General features: G+C 53.3%; 5 protein-coding genes across 5 annotated transcripts; 3 read left to right on the top strand and 2 right to left on the bottom strand.

Annotated features, from left to right (window-relative positions):
- Positions 1-242: 242 nt before the first annotated feature.
- On the top strand, positions 243-1252 carry FIBRA_04259 (uncharacterized protein; the record flags this gene model as incomplete). The annotated part of the gene is made up of 2 exons (XM_012326073.1): positions 243-475; positions 904-1252. The coding sequence occupies 2 exons, from the start codon at positions 243-245 to the stop codon at positions 1250-1252; spliced, it is 582 nt and encodes a 193-aa protein (XP_012181463.1).
- Positions 1253-6656: 5404 nt separating this feature from the next.
- FIBRA_04258 (uncharacterized protein) lies at positions 6657-7533 on the top strand (the record flags this gene model as incomplete). Its single annotated transcript, XM_012326072.1, has 5 exons — positions 6657-6722; positions 6776-6905; positions 6948-7022; positions 7078-7111; positions 7167-7533. 5 exons carry the CDS (start codon positions 6657-6659, stop codon positions 7531-7533), a joined length of 672 nt encoding a protein of 223 aa, XP_012181462.1.
- Positions 7534-8842: 1309 nt separating this feature from the next.
- FIBRA_04257 (uncharacterized protein) lies at positions 8843-9571 on the bottom strand (the record flags this gene model as incomplete). The annotated part of the gene is made up of 3 exons (XM_012326071.1): positions 8843-9121; positions 9172-9373; positions 9426-9571. The coding sequence occupies 3 exons, from the start codon at positions 9569-9571 to the stop codon at positions 8843-8845; spliced, it is 627 nt and encodes a 208-aa protein (XP_012181461.1).
- Positions 9572-9811: 240 nt separating this feature from the next.
- FIBRA_04256 (uncharacterized protein) lies at positions 9812-13819 on the bottom strand (the record flags this gene model as incomplete). The annotated part of the gene is made up of 16 exons (XM_012326070.1): positions 9812-9874; positions 9932-10292; positions 10348-10522; positions 10573-11209; positions 11269-11572; positions 11633-11713; positions 11764-11781; positions 11837-11947; positions 12004-12623; positions 12673-12771; positions 12820-12903; positions 12955-13071; positions 13130-13281; positions 13343-13467; positions 13515-13615; positions 13760-13819. 16 exons carry the CDS (start codon positions 13817-13819, stop codon positions 9812-9814), a joined length of 3108 nt encoding a protein of 1035 aa, XP_012181460.1.
- A 204-nt stretch (positions 13820-14023) lies between these two features.
- FIBRA_04255 (uncharacterized protein) lies at positions 14024-15504 on the top strand (the record flags this gene model as incomplete). Its single annotated transcript, XM_012326069.1, has 4 exons — positions 14024-14606; positions 14665-14822; positions 14878-15009; positions 15061-15504. 4 exons carry the CDS (start codon positions 14024-14026, stop codon positions 15502-15504), a joined length of 1317 nt encoding a protein of 438 aa, XP_012181459.1.
- Positions 15505-16482: the final 978 nt, after the last annotated feature.

Raw genomic sequence — 16482 nt, 5'->3', positions numbered from 1 at the left:
CGTGTTTTCCCAGACCAGCCGTACATATGGATTGTGGCCGTTATGGCGCTCCGTCGCCCGGAGATACGACCCCTCCACCGGTTGCTTCACCATATGCTTAGACACCATTTATCATCGTCGACCCGTTAGGAAGGACCTTGTTCATGCCTTTTACAACTACTTGTGCGATTTGATACTATTATCCTGTGCATATATACACTGTATCGCCACACTGGGTTTCGAAACCAATATATCATTGAAAGATGGAGATACTGTCATGTATACTGCGGCGGCTGCGCAATTTAGGCTCGGGAGATAAGGAGAGGAAGGGTATTGGATTGGCTGACAGCATTCTCCTTCAGGTGCTTGAATTCAGAATCAGGGATCAAAGCGTAAGCAAGCCAGACATGATCTCGTCCCCAGACGTGTCGAAGACCGGGAAGAAAGGACCGGACGAGGCCTCGAACAGTGATGATGATGACATGAGCGTGATTCGGTGAGCATCCTGGTCGTTGAGGCTGGGTGTTCTGGTGCAAGTCAGAATCAAAAAATGGGGCCAGCATTGAGCGACAGATGGCGGCGCAAGCGCAGAATACAGACGAAGGTGGGCCGAGTCTTGAGAGGAGAGGCGCAGCGCAGGGCGCAGGCGAGCCCCGGGTGGGCATGGCTGATGGAGCGCGTTGTTTGTCGACGCGGCACCTGTTTAGCCAATAAAGTGGCTGGGGACAAGTCGCTGGGGTTCTGCCCTTGGTTTATATCCTGTCTGCTCCAGCTCATTCCTATGTTCCCCCCTTCGCTCTAGTCCACCACGTCCTCGTCCTGTCTTCGGTTTCCTCGCCGTTTTTCGCACCTACTTCTGTCACTTCCGCTCCGCTTGTTCCGTACCAAAATGGGTTAGTGTTGCTCACTTCGTACTACTTTGAGCCCTCCGTCCCCTGCGATTGACACTGCTCCTACCCCTCTCGTAGCTACCATCTCTATGTCTGCGCGTCCGTCGTCCCTCAACCCCACCGCAGCCCGTGCACGCGTCCCCTCGCCCCTCGCGTCCTCCGGCCTGCCACGACCACCACGAAACGTGATGAATGCGCCATCATTCCCCGTCTCCCGCCCTCTCCGTCCCTTCCCGTCCATTGCCAACACTCTCCCTGGCACACTGGCACGGACGGGCGGCCCTGGTGCGAAGAAGGCCATAAAAATAATCGAGCCTCCCGCGGACTTCAAGTGCGAATTCGTGCTCAATCTCACACAAGCCGAATTCAGCAGGCAGGACTGAAGTGTTGATGTACAGAGGTCGGTCTCGCTCCTGCACAGCTCTCCTGGCTTCTCTTCTCATTCGTTCTTCTCGCTCGCTAGTGTGTTCATACCCGGGGTCATCGCCCTTCTATTTATTGCTTCCCAGGTTCTCCTCCTAAGCAATATTAGTGTATACCTAGATCCTCTCGTGTGGCTGCACCTCCTTTGGGTTCCGTGATACGGCTTGTTGTACACCGTTCCCTTCCTTCTCTGCCCCACGTTTAATGACTTCGCCTGCAACAATCTCCTTGCCCTGTTTCTTTGGAGGTCATTTTAGGATTCTTAGCGAGAGCTTCAATAGGGTCTGGTGTTGTCTGTAGAATGACATGTGGTGATGAACGCTAAGTGGGTGATGACTTTGAAACTTGGGGCAGTCTGTCGGCGCTGTGATTATCAGTTGCCCTCATCGCCGGGTAGGTGTATTGAAGGCTCTGTTCCGGCAGGTGATAATGCAGATTCCCTTCAGGGTATTTGCCTCGTCGAGAAAGGTATTCGCGCAGCTTTGTCTTCAACATACGCAGACCTCTATCACCTACCGTGTGCTTCGTTCCGCAGAGTTTGAGGTAAATTTGGGACACGACGGGGGCGAAACGTAGATCACATGTGTGATTCGTGAAAGTTCTATCCGGAAGACAGAACGGAGCTAGTGAGTCCATACCTGGATCCCTGCGTCTAGTGCGCGTTTTGTGCGCGTCAGAGGAAGAGGATTGTTCCAGAGGTATCGACTCGGCGCTGAAACGTCGAAGGCGGATGTAAAGTGGCCACAACAGATAGCGCAATGGGGCGGTCTATCGATATCCATGACATTTGCGCAATTTGAAGAATTTGGAGAAGGGCCCGGGCACCATGGGACGTCGAGCTGCACAGTCAGATGTTCAAAGATCGACAAGCCAAGTGGGGTCAATGCGGCAGAGAGCACACGAGCGCTGTAATAAATCTAGAATGGACCTTGTACCTCCAAAGCGAGCCGTTGACTGCAACGCTGCCGCCATGAACGGTAGGCAATCCGGTCTGACGTGAGATATTGTGCTGAGGACGCATGGCGTTCACCTCGCCGCTCATGAAATGCATACGTGAGCGGCACCGCTGCAAGGTGCGCTGCGCAGCACCTATTTAAGTATTGCTCGCAGGCACGTCGTTGTCGGCCCCGCGTCCAAGTGAAAGCCGGCAAGATGTAGTAGATGGCGGGTCGTCCTGGCAGCGAGTCTGAGGAACCCTACACTGTGGCCATGATCCCAAGAGTGGCTACGCGAGTGTGACGAGACGATCTTCGTTCTCGTCCTTGCCGCCCTCAGTAGCCCGAAGAGGTCGCGCATATAAGCTTGGACGGGCACAAGAATTTCAGTGCACTGTGATCGCCGATGGACTCGGCTAGGATTGTTTCAGCAGGCCATCGGACGATGAATTCGTCTATGTACAAACATCTAGGGAGCATACGAGTCAGAGCTGAATATAACGCATGCACAGTGCGACTCATCGGGTGAGCGTTCGACGTAACACTCAGCGGGAAATAAAAGCAAACAAGTGCAGATGAGCCGCAGCGTGCTGGGCTCCGTCAAGTCACCCAGAGTCTCCAAGCATACGATAAATGGGCTTTTCAAGGTGCTGTCGTACGACACCATGGAAGATTGATACGGTCCTGAGGCTGCGCCTGAGCGCATCAAAGGCATCCAGGCGAAATATCTCTACCGACGCGTATAACACGTGTACTGCGCTTCGCCGCTCGTCGTGGCAAGTTTGATGACATTTGATTCTCAATCGCGCGACTGTGGGGACAAGGCTCAGTGCACAGCGCACCGTGAGGTCGCATCAAGGGAAAAAGAAAGAACCTGAACCATCGGGTGGTCGCCAAAAAGGACACGCACTTGAGCTGCTTTACGTCGTGACCTCGGGCGCAGTAGGAAAGGTAAGAAGGGTATGGAAACTGCATTACCCATCGCTGGACCCACAAAATGATTATAAACCATTCAGATTTGGAGAGCGTCTGTCGAGGCAGAAATATGGGGCACGAAGCTCTCTGCGCAGCGCGCAGGAGGAAGAGGGGACGGTGTGTTGTTCATCTATGCCTTGAGCGGACTCTGGCTCAATTCCAGGCCGTACGCCAGCTCATAACAGCGTCATAGACACAATTCGGGGCGGGCTTGCTCCGATCTACCCCCGTAAAATAGACGAGGAAGGCTGAATACAAGGGCGCTCTCGAATACCCGATAACATACCGGAGTAGAGCAGAGACACTGGGCCCTGCTAGACAAGAGTTTCCAGAAAGATGGGCATGCATTCGACACATGTCACTTAAGAGCCCGTCTTCGTCCCGGTGGGGGACACTGTACGAGATGGTCATCTGGCGTCGGAACTTCTGGGAAAGCGTATCACCGATCCAATGGGAGATACCAGAGTGCCACTCACGGTTGTGTGGTGCGAGCCTGTGTCCAGAGGCTCTCTCAGCGGGTTCCGGAGGCCCATCTTGATTCAGATGAACCTTATACATGCGAAGGAGGCAATATGCACCCAGCGGGGCCAGTAGACCGCAAGCTGGTGCCGGCGTAATGAACAGAGAGCATGAGCACCAGCACCAGCGAATTGATCTTGCAGAGAGCAGTGAACCGAACGAAGGGGATTCATGAAGGGCCGGGTGCGGATATAAAAGCAATTCGGGCTGCATATATTGACAGATTGACCAACTGCAGACATAATTTCCCGCTTGGCTGATAGCGGACCAAATCGCTCTTCGCACCATTTTGAGAAGGTGGTGTTGCCCGAGAGCAGTAATCGTTGTATTGTAAGCGAGAAAACACCCTGGTCAGATGTGATAGTCCTGCATGAGGAGTCGACGAGGCTGCTCGGACTTTCTCCTTGAGATTCCTGAGGCAAGCGAGGTCCGGATGAGCCGTCCAAAGCGGTCATCAGCCAAGCTCGTGCTCAGTCCAAAGGTATACGTACGCCCGGGAGAATGGTTCGTCTGGCCGGTACTTAAGCTCATACATGACCGCTCACCCGTAGACCTCGGGGCTTCTCGTCGGCCAGTGGCATGTGTTGGGCCGCATGGAGGGTGCTGCTGACAGAAAGGAACCTGACGCATTCTGGTGACCGCGTCTGTGTTATCTCATGGGAATCAGCGTGTGGTCCTGGGGGCGCAGCTCCAACATGCAGAGCATATGGATGCGGCAAGATCGGAAGCGCTGTGCTAGATGTGGTCGTCCCTGTATGCTGAAAGAAGGGCCATTCGCGGAATGTGGTCGAGATGGACGACATATCATAGAGCCACTTGGGCATTCCCTTCTCGCTAAAGCGATGTGAACCTGCGGAGATTTATGTAGACAATGGGAAAAGAGAGCATGACATGCCTTTGGGACGACATCGAGCTGTCTCGGATACGGGTGGCGGCGACAGCGAGCGAACAGATGGATGTTGTGCGCACGATGCACGGTGAGCTGATCCGGTGATTTTGACGATGCTGTCGAGGGATTTGTCTTTGTCTTGCGACACGGGGCATGGTCGTGGCCGCAGACGACCTGATAGACCTTCCTGTTCCATCGCGGGCCGGCTGTTTGCGAACCCTCCAATTGTCTCCCTCTGCGGGAGGTTTCTCCACCAGGGCAGAGGGTCCGCCCAGAGTGACCCCGCTTTCAATGACTGGCTCGTCCTGCTATTGTTAAGCCCCCAACGCGCGCTCCCGTCCCTGGCGTCTTTAAGCCACTTGAACTCCAGACAAGTCCCAAACCGTCTCAATTACGTCTCCGCACTCACAGCGGAGCCTCACATTGAATTCACTCATGTTCTGCGAGCGCCCCGATTTCATTATGAGCCCCTTCCGGTATCAGTTGACGCCACCCAGAGGTGCATGTCCATTTTCTATGCGCGTCGGAGATGCACGGTCGACCGGGGGGATGCGCCTCAGTTCCTCGTAGTACTACTACTTACACGATCGTCTTGTCAGGAGGACAGCATCCTTACTCAGTATCTCGGCCTGTGGTGTGGAAAATTCCTTGAAACGGATCGACCGCACACACCCTGATCCCGGGTATGGATATATTTATCGTAGAGTCATTTCGTCTTTCTCTGCGGGTCGATGCATTCAGACCGAGTCGTACTCGCAGTGGCCTGGTATCCGGAGCCTATTGCCTCTCGATCGCCTCGTCGTGCGCCTCGTCTCCTCTTCATCATTTTGATTTTAACCGAATCATGTCTCACCATGGGGATGTGCCAGGCGCGATTGGTCGTGTATGCGTTTAGGTACCGCAGGCCAGGGCCTAGACGCTGATATAACGGCTTCCGAAGGTTGGATTCTCCGGCTTTCAAGCATGTTGCCTTTTTTTTCCCTTTCTTTTCCGAATTCACCAATCACATTCCATATCATATCTACTATATTGCGGAGGCATATGGCCCTTGTGAGTGCGAGCTGGGCGCGCGGTTCCGTGACTGGCCTGCCGTGGTGACTGGAGTCTCGCTCTGGGCGCCTGGGCGCCTGGTCATGATCGCTGTGCACTGCACTGCGGGCAGGGCAAGGAGGACAGGAGCCGATCGGGCTAGGGAGCGCCAGAGACCCCGAGGACTGGCGGGTGAGTGGTCATTGCGGACGAGCTCGACTCGAGCGCAGCGTATCTAATCTCTGTCTCTGTCCTGGGCCAGGGACCGAGACGGTTCTGGGGAGGACGTGCCAAAGAGGATGATCCGCTGCGAGGAGGACGATGGATGTGGATTTGGGGTGTGGAGGAGCACATGGGCGTCCGTGTGCCTGAGGGCCGGTGTAAGGCGTGAATGGATTGCGACCTGTCTGGCTGATGGGGTTCGGCGATGCCCGACAATAAGAGTTTAACGATGGGCCCTGAGAGCGCACGCTCGAGCTCTCGTCTCGCGAGAAGGCGCAGAAGGGAGAGACGAAGCAGCTCACGGCGGCGCCAAATATTATTTATTTATGCAGTGGCACACCAGCCAGATAAGGAAAGGGATATGCCATATGCGGGAGGGCCGGTCGGTGCGAGCCGGAAAGGGGCCCTATTAGATTGGCTGTGTTTGGCTGCGTCTAGAAATACTCGACGGGGCGCCTCTGCGCGCAAACTCGAAGGCTATTCCGCTCTCTCTCTACGCCCATCCCCTCGACGCCAGGCTTTCCCGCCTTTCTCTTTACGACCCCGCACGATTTTGCACGACGTTCAGATCTCGCTTTTATTATCTCGCCTCCCTCTCTCGCCTCCCCCCTCTGCTCTCCTATCTCGCACTTCACGTCTTCAATTTGAAGGTGCGCCGACGCCTCTCTCCCTCCCCGATCGCGCTCAACGTGCCCCAGTCTTGCATATTCTACACTCTCGTTTCTGCTCCTTGAGGGTATGTTTCCTCACCCATCTCCCGTCCCGTCTGCGTCTTATGTGATCGCAGCACCAGAAATGGATAGTTGGCGAGTAGCCGTGCTGGGTGATGGAGGCGTAGGGAAGACAGCGCTAGCTGTTCAGGTCAGTCCCCCACAAAATATCCCCAACGAACCAGCTGATCACACTGTCCGCAGTTCACACTTAACTGTTTCGTTGGTGAGCACAATACGTGTCTAGCCTCCAGATTGGCGCTGAGGACGATCATCATTGCTCCTCCATCTTGTAGAGGTTGGTTTTTCAAGGACACTGTTCCCATCGCCGTTAGTAATCTTCCTGTGACACTGTAGACTTATGACCCGACGATAGAGGATGCATATCGCAAGCAACTGGTGGTTGACAAACGAATGTGCTTTGTGGAAGTGATTGATACGGCAGGTCAAGGTGTGCTTCGTCTTGCGCGCATCACGCAGAGTATCATGATTCACGCGATCAACAGAGGAGTACGCCACACTGCGGGACCAATGGGTTAGGTATGCAAGCCTCACGCCCCTGCCAAGTTCATAATGAAACCGTTTATCCACGCAGAGAAGGCCAAGGTTTTATCCTGGTCTATTCGATCGCGTCGCGCGCGACATTCGAACGACTCGATGTATTTCGGCAAGCGATGCTGAAAGTCAAGCGACAGAAGCCGGTCTTTATGCTCGTAGGCAATAAATGCGACAAGCAATATGAGCGTGAAGTATCCCGAGACGAAGGCTTGGCGCTTGCGCGGAGCTTCGGCTGCGATTTCCTAGAAACGTCTGCAAAAACGGCGGTCAACGTGGAGCGGTTATTCGTAGACCTCGTTCGACTCCTCCGGCAGACAAAACAACAGGAGCAGGGGATGCAGGGTCCACCTCGACCGCCGAAAGATAAGGAGAAGAGAAAAGGAGGGAAGTGTATTATCATGTAGGGCACATTGCGGACTATATAGAACTGACTCCAGTCTCATTACTTACCTCGATTCATGATACCATATCCCTTGTCTCTCCATTGGGCTCATTACGTCTGGTTCCGCTACAGGGCATCCTTTGCAGTCGCGTCGACATTCAGGATTGCTTCACGATGTACATATCACTCACGCCTTTCCTACCTCTGTGCATACTTCATGCTGACCACGTACAAATGCATGCTCAGTCGCTCGAGTTTTGCTGTGTCTGCTTATCAACGGTGAGATATCAGCTGTACACTGCCCCAGTTCCACCAGACGTGTCGCAATGCACCGCTCCCGATCAAGCCAAGCTGCGCTTTGACGGCGACTCCGAGGTGTTCAACCTTCGGGGTAACCTAGGCACATCACAACTGGAGGACATTGAATACACAGTACAAATTTGCATGCCGCGGAGTGAACGACATCTCGCTGGAACATGCTATAATATCAACACTGATCAATCACCTACGCGAGTGCACGGAATCCACTATGTTGACAGCGAGTAATCCCTCCCGCGAATTCAGTCCACGATCGCCACGGAAGGCAGCACTGCGCGAGATCTCGAAGATGAGGATTGATCAATTCTAACGGCAAGCTGCCTCCACGCTCACCTTCCATGCCACGCCGTTAATGTTCGGACTAAAGCAATTTTTCCTACACTTCTACCCCATACGGTCAATTGACTAAGTGCATATGATGCCTGGGACTTCTAATGGGAAGGGACTTTGAAATAATAATAATATGCTTTGGTGTCATGGCATGGAAGCCTCTCCACCCCCCCTCGAGACATTCTCAGCTGCGACCACCCCAGTCAATCTGATTCTGACCGACAGCATGCAGTACACACGGGGGCCGTTCTCGGATCGCAGTGTGAGACTATTTCGCCCGCTAAAGTCCTTTGAAGTTTGCAGCATGATCAGTATCAGCGGAAAGCTATCTGGTATTGCCCATATAAGTGCGCATACTAGGTCCTGGCTAGGATGCGCGGAAAGAATGAACTACCGGCGGTGGATCGTCCACGCAGAGATGAAGTGTACACGCTAGCCGTACTCACCTGAAACGTTAGCATGGCCGCCACGCGGTGAGCGCTGGCAACAACCTACATATGTACCGGTAAGCAGCTCATCGTGTCCGCGCGCCGTGCTCGGGAGTACGCCGAGAAGTGCAACAAAATACTATTATCCCACAAGACACATTACGGTTGATTGATCCATCGGTGGTATGTCTGTGTAGCCGAATCTATAGATAGTGTCCAAAGCGTGCAAGATCGGAGTGCTCTGGTGCACAGCGACTACTTGTTGTGCCAAAGAAGCGTCCGCAAGCTATTCCAATGTTCCGAATCGCGGTAAAGGTAGACCATGGAGCTGAACATCCCCGGCTGGATAGCCTCGCCCCGCTCATTGAAGAGCCACATGACTGCCCCCCAACATAGGGCAGCGAATACAGAGAATTTCCGTGCATCGGGAGGGATGGGCTTTACGGCAGAAGAAGCAGTCGAGTTCATCGCATACGGGGACCCGGCGCGAGGAATGAGGGACGCGACGACTCGAGAACAGACGTAGAGCACGATCTAGGATCGCGTGAGCTCTGCACCGCAGACATGATAGCGGTGACACATACCTGTTCGTTGACAGCATTTCTATCCCCGAAGACAAAATAGCCGCCGATAAGGCCGGCAATAAATGTGTCCGCGCTGCGCTGGACTCCGCCATTGAACTTCTTCTGGATGAGAAGACAGGTCTTGTACAACGATACGAATTTGGCAAGGTTCAGTGCGTGCTGTCTAGTTGCACGAGCGATGGTACGAAGGCGAGTAGTCCAGCTGCAGTGCATGCTATGAGGGAAGAAAGCTTTGCGTTGTAGTACAGACTGACCTTCCACGCCCGAACAAAATGGCCATGATGAGAGCATGGGGAAATCGTACTTTTACACCATAGACAAAGCCATTCCTAGCACCCTTGATGATAGCCAAGTAGTCATGATACGCGGGGTCAGCTAAAATGGCCGACAGAGCAGACATCTTGGGTAGACGTTGAGTGTGTCGAGAGGACTGACCCTCCGAGCCTCTTCTGGACGAACGCCAAGTTTCCGGCTCAGTGGGTGCGCACGTGATTCCAAGCAAAATCACAATCTGCACTGCCCGGGCCACGCGCGACAGCATTCAATACTTCAATGTCCATGAACAGTCACAACGATACACTAATAGTATCATCATACAGTTACATACATTGGCACTCCTACGCTCTCCCTAGACACTCACTCACGGCAATGCCTTGAAATAGTCGTCCTTGAATTCAAAGTCTGACATGCACACGCATTCAATCTAGGGCGTTATCCATTATGAGTACCGTCCGAGGAGCATCAAGGAGGGCAGACGTACACCTTCCTTGTGTTGCCTGAAATACGTGTCAGCTTCAGACTTTATGACGACGAGACGCCGGTATTCGTCCATGATAGCTGGTTGCGATTGCATCATCCATAGATCCCGCGCAATTTCCTTCTGTATAGCTTCAGGAAGATCTTGTTCCGCGACATTTAAATGCTGTGCTGACGCGGTCTCAAGGCAGAATTTCAACGTCTCGCGCGCAGTATGAGTCTCCAGCAAGTCAATCTGCCAACTGGTCCACTCCGTGGCTAACGCACGGTTATTCTTCAATTGATGCAGAGGTGGCGGGGCAATTAGAAGCGAAACAGTTCCTTCGTTGATTAACCTGAGCAGTTCTTCGAATAAGAATTCCCCCCTGATCAAAATATATGAGAAAGAGAGATGGTTGCTAAGTCAAGACCTTCGCGTACTTGTCGTATAGGGCCAGTGGTGGCTGTCCTTGGCATGTCAGCTTGGCGAGCGTAGCCACTACTGATGGCAAAAGATAGCACTGCCACAGTGGGTGTTCATCGAGCTTCTTTATCAAGTCATACGTGCCGATAATATCTCCAATGATTGCAGAAGGAGTGAATGTTACAATTCCACCTGAGACATGTTCGATGGACTCTACCAGCAGAAGAAAGTGATGAACGCACCGAGAGGGAATATTTCTCGTATCCCCCAACGGCTGGCAGGAACATTTTCATGGCTTCCATACGAGTAGAACCGCACTTCAGGGTATTTAAATCGCCTCTCAGCCAATCCTGGTAGTTTGTATAATGTCGGTAGGGCATCAACATGTGAAAATACGATCCGAGCATGAGACGTATCGCCCACGTCGCGCGCTCTGCATGCGTCCAAGACGACACGGAGACAAACGGTGTCAGGATTATGTTGCGTGGAAGATCCGTCGGTAGGAGAATGCCAAATACAGTATAGTCGGCTGCTAGAAGTTATGAAATCATAGAACGATTTGGTAGCTTTGAGGAATCTCAGGGCGCGTTGGACATCGAGAGCTCTATATCGCCTAGGAACAGCATTTTTGTCTCGCATCATGGTCGCCAAGTTGGGATCCAAAAGGCGGTCGTCTGGGATAAGAGACCTAGGCTGATACCATAGAGCCTTGTTATATTCTGAACGCGACAATTCCCAGGGGACGAGCGCCGCCAGGAGGGGGTGACCGTCCCTCAAATCAGACGGGACTTTGAGAAGCGAGTAGAGTTCATTGATAAAAGGGAAAACCAGCATCAAAGCAACTTCTTCACCGTCAAGTGTCAGACGGGTATAGGTAAACTGCCCGGTAAAACCTTATTTTTCAGGACTACAAGCGCATGGGGGAGGGGATCGCTCACCATCCTTTGACGCCTCATGTAGGAGGCAAGGGTTCTCAAAGCATCCGCATCTTCCTCTTCTTGATGGCCGAGCTTGGCAAATTGCTGAACTGGAGTGCTTGAATTCAAAAGTAAGTACAGCTCCGGCACGTTATGCATTCTACCAAGTCTGATAGAGTCAACCGAAACGAAACAGACACTGAAGCGTAGGCCATTCGGACGAGGATCAGTAGCGTCGTATAACGCGATATTGCAAAGCCGTTGGCCTTTGCCGTTATCAATGTCGATGAATAACTCTCCTGACCACCTCCACTTCTTTGGGATTCTATGATATGTCAGGGCTGGCGATCGACGACAAGCGACTTCACAAATAAATTTGCCTCACCTGCCAATATTCTGTGGCTTCGAGGGCACATTTGAAGCAGCGTGCACAGGTGGTGGAATATATTCAGTCCCAGGATTTTCTCTGAAGCTAAAATTAGACTCAAAGAAAGGACCAGAATTAGCCAAACATACTCCATGTGTGCTGCAAAACTAATCACGACGGCATCGGTCAGTACATTATCAATATGAACACAAACCTCCTCACTCTGATGGCATGATATTTAAGAGAAACTTGTCTGTCTCCGACATTTTGTCGTGGGGCGATGCCGGCTTCGAAGGTTGCGCCGGCCGTCGCGGTAGAGATATCTGGGGTCGCCTACGAATGCAGGTCAGAAATCCATGTCGAAGACAAAAGAAGAAACTGAAACGGACGCAGATTTGGTGGCCTCAGAGAACAGCGGCTCGGATCGCGGTTCCAGCGGAGAAATGGGCCCATGCATAGATTCAGGTGATTGCACGAATTGCGAAACGTCGCCGACGGCGCTCGTAGCAGGAAGTGCAGCGGACTGAGACGGATTGGCTACTACCTGGCCAGGAGAGCGTGGGTCTTGCACGGGGGTAGACAACGTGCCACCTGATCCGCCAGGTGCCTTCTTAAATGACAGCTGAGCCAAGGCTTTCCTTTGTATTTGTGCAGAAGTTGGTACCGCATTCACAGCAGTTAGATCTCTGGCTTTCTGCGCAAGGCGGGCTTTGGTCGAAATACCCTGAGAAGGCCCTCCGCCTGTCGTCTGAAGGGGCATTGGTTTGATACCTCGACGCTCCTGAGGTCTAGATCCCACGCTACTGGAAGTCAATGCCTGCTTTGTCGCCGGCCCTTCATTGTTACGCAATTTGGACTGCAGAGATTCGTCACGGGTGCCTGTGGATACAAGAGGCCCCTGTGGTGACGGCGGTCCTGAGAACAGAGAGTTCTTTCCGTCGCTCTCCGCACCATCGGACGGGGGTGGTGGATCATGTTCTCTTTGTTTCCCTTTGTCTTTTCGTGCACCCTGGAAAGAAAAATTGAGTCGACTTGATAATATAAGTCTAGGATCGCACTTGAGCAATACTGCCTACGTCTGCATCGTTTGCATTCGCGTTAGATATTGTTTTTGTGACTCTTTGAAGAGATTCGTCTTCAGAACTTCCAGAAATAGACTAAACAATTAGCCGGGTGATACATTTTATGATGATGGTCTGATTTACTATGACGGCGTCGTCCGTATCTCTCCACACGCGCTTCTTGGTTATGCGGGAAGTGGGATATACCCCGGAGTCTGTTTGACCATCCTGGAGAGCATAATGAGGAGCGTCTGGATTAGACATATCGCATGTACGCACCTCACTACTACTGGCATCCTGCCCCACGGATTGTGTCTGTTTCTTCTGGGATTTTCTGGACGACTGCGCTGTGGATGCATCCGCTTGTGACACACGACCACGCTTCTTACTAGGCTCCTACACGACACGGATTAGTTGTATATTACAAGCGAAAACAAACCGATATATCGCATACCGCTGTGGACTTGCGCGATATCTTGCGTTTCTTTGGGAGCTGGATAAATTCATCACTGCTTTGTTCCCCACTCTCTTGTTGGCTGCTCTGTTCCTCATTGGCTTTGACCTTTATAGCACCCCAGTTTTTGGCAAAAAACGCTTTCTCTCTCTCTGTTTGGTGATACACGCGCAATGTACATCAAGCTCTCCATGAAGCCAATAATTCACTCACTAATCCAAGTAGGTGTGGCACGCATAACAGTACCAGGTGGACAGTGTTTTTTGTCCTGGCCGACGTCCGCCCAAAAGCTCTTTAAGAGTCGCTCGCAACCCTGCATATTCTTCCTTGGTTCCCAGCTGGGAAATGTTTGAGTATGAAAACAAGCTCTAGTGATCCGACTTACGTATCGTAATCCGAATCATAGCCAGCCCACTGTAGGTGGGAGACCCGTTGAGCACAAGCACGGAATAGATACATACTGAAAACAACCTTGACCAAGTATTCCTAACCACATGGTGAGATACAGTTGCAGACAAAAGAAACTGATACTTGCCAATTTATGTCTCCTGTTCATCCGAGCCTGTGTAACAACCTCTACAGGGATATGAAAAGTCACCGCATCAGAAAGAGAAATCACTGCATACCAACATGAAACTGCTCCTCTTCCGACGACTCGACTTGGTCGAGAATCTTGGCTTTCTTCACCATTTTTCGCGTATAAGCATGAGCCGAGATTATGCTCGAGTGTTATCTGAGTTGAGCGAGCAGAATTGAGACGGGATTGGAAGTGTCCGAGACCGCGGAGAGAGAGAGCCCTTTGCCACCGGACGCGATCGTGGCGCGTCACCTTGTCTCGCTCTCCCCGATTTGATCAACCTCTACTATCTCAACCTCTTTGCTCTGCTCGCCAGAATGGCCACGAAATCAAAGTCAAAGCAGGAGGAAGCGTTGCAATTTCTCGATGACCTCGACTCGCTCGCACCGTCGCCAGGTGCTCCTGCGACTGCGCAGAGCTCGCAGCCGCCCGGGGGCGAGGGCGAGGCGGAGGTCTACGCCTTCATCGACGAAATCACGCAGAAGAGCTCCGAGCCTCGTCTCAACACGGCGCATATCGACCGACCGCTTTCTCGTGCAGGCACGCCTACAGTCCGCAAGAGCACAGAGCGAGTCAAACTCGGCGCGCCTGCGCCATCCCTCCTGCCGTCTGCGCCCAGCCCGCTTCCCGCAATCCAGAGGACCGAATCAGGCTCTTCGAGTTCGCGAGTCTCCCTTTCTGCAACCATAAAGACAGAGCCGCAATCTCAACCTCAGGTAAACGAGAGTGCCTCCGGCGGCTGGGGCTGGGGCAACGTCTGGTCGAGTGCGAGTGCTGCAATCCAGCAGGCCAGGACCGTCGTAGATGAACGCATCAAGGAGTTGCCCAAGAACGAACAGGCACGTAAATGGGGCGAGGGTGTCCTTGAGTACGCGCGTTCCGCTCAGCTGGACAAGCTGGGTAACTTGCTCGTGCTATCTGCATTTTACGTGCGCTCTAACCGCGTGCTGTTCCATAGGAAATGACTTCAAGAGGGTTGGGTTGTCAACCCTGACAGATCTCCTGAACGTAGTTGCCCCACCGATTTCCGAGCACGAGGTCATCCAAGTGTGGTTGAGCCATGACATGATTGGCTATGACGGAGTTGAGACCCTCGTATACCGAGCTCTTTCTCGTGTACGCCCTTCATTCTCGACGTGTCTACTATGCCGACTTACTCGCACTCATATAGATCATGGAGCAAGTCGAAGGCGGGGATTTGGTAGTCAACCGGGGTGACGAATCACGCCCAAAGGAAAGCTCAGACTCAAAGAGAGAGCTGAATGCTGTCGAGGGCCTGGAAGCCGCGATCAAACTCGCCCAGGTGAGTGCTATGTCTCTGCGCCCTTCGACAGCATGCTCAATCATGGATTAGGCAAATCTCGAGGAGGCCATTAAGCGTAACGCCCAGCCAGCACCGACGCAGTCGTCAGCTCAGAACCCTACGACCTATTCTTATGTTTATCTCCGGATACAACCCTATCTGACGACCTACTCCCTTTCTCCACCCGCTGAAGTTGACGATTCTGCGTCATCGCCAGCGTCGGTTGATCAGACATCTCTCCAATTTCTCCTCTACTTGACCGACCCCACCCATCAACTCAGCCATTCCACTACCACTCAGGCAGTGCCCGGAAAGTGGCTGGACCTCTGGGACCAGTACGAATGGGTGGAGGATCTGGTGGTCGAGGCCATCCGAGTGGGTGTGGAGGTTCTCGGACAGGAATATATCGTCTCCCGAATGGGCTGGGATAAGAAGGTGACGGAGATTCCTGAAGACGACGTAGAGATAGTAGAGCCCGAGAAAGCAGCGTCTTGACGGGCTCTATCGACCTTGCCATTTAGTCATCGAGTATTTATTGATTCGGGCAATGCCCATCCGGCAAGCCGTGGGTATCCTATGTAAGACTACGTGACCGTATGTGAACTGTACGAGTATACTGTGCATAGCTCAACAACCTGAAAGTGTACGAGAGAAAGGCGAAACACTAATGCTACAATCTTTGGCGAAAACGAGATACAAACCGAAGGCCATTTTGAGAGAGGAATCGGAAAACATGCGAAATACAATTGAGTGATGACGGGCATGTCGAAAGTATTGGGGTCGAGGATCAGGAGCTGACGTAGTGCCCGGTTACCTTGCCTTTGAACAGCGCCCTAACGGGGAATCTGGCAGGGACGCGATACTTAGCATGCAAGACCAACCGCGACGCTTCCCCTGCGTAAACAGAAATTCAACCTCACCACACCCGTACAACCGAGAAACGAACGGCCTACCGCGCAGAGATGCTCGCCCTCCAGCTCTGTCCATCATCCGACTCGCCAACGGACGCACCGCACGACATCTCGATGAGCCGGTCCAGACTCGCGCCCGACAGCTGTATGCGCACGCTCCGGCTACGGCTCGACAGCAGAGACTGGCAGTCCCCAGCGGAGGCGGCCGAGTCCGTCTCCTCCATGATCGTGCACAGCTGCTCGCCCGGCACCCGGCGCTGCACCACGACCCCGCCTGTCTCGCACGCCCGGCCCCAGCCCATGCCCGCAGCGCCCCCCGGCGGCGGCGAGTCCAGCTCGGGGTGCGGGCTGACCAGCACGCCGCTATCGTCGTCATCACTGCTACCGTCGCTGTCACTACCGTCGCTGTCGCCCCCGCGCCCCCCGTCGCCCGTGCCGATCGAGAGCCCAAGCCCGAGCCCGAGCGCCGCGCTGACGGCGTCCACGTCGAGCTGCCCGTCCCGCACCAGGTCCGCGAGCTCCCACGTCCGCACGCGCGTGGGGCGCACCGCGCGCTCGGTGG

This window comes from Fibroporia radiculosa (assembly GCF_000313525.1).
Source record: "Fibroporia radiculosa TFFH 294 genomic supercontigs, scaffold2774, whole genome shotgun sequence".
NCBI lineage: Eukaryota > Fungi > Basidiomycota > Agaricomycetes > Polyporales > Fibroporiaceae > Fibroporia > Fibroporia radiculosa.
Note: the sequence above shows the minus strand (reverse complement) of the source record. Positions and strands in the feature narration are given on the sequence as shown.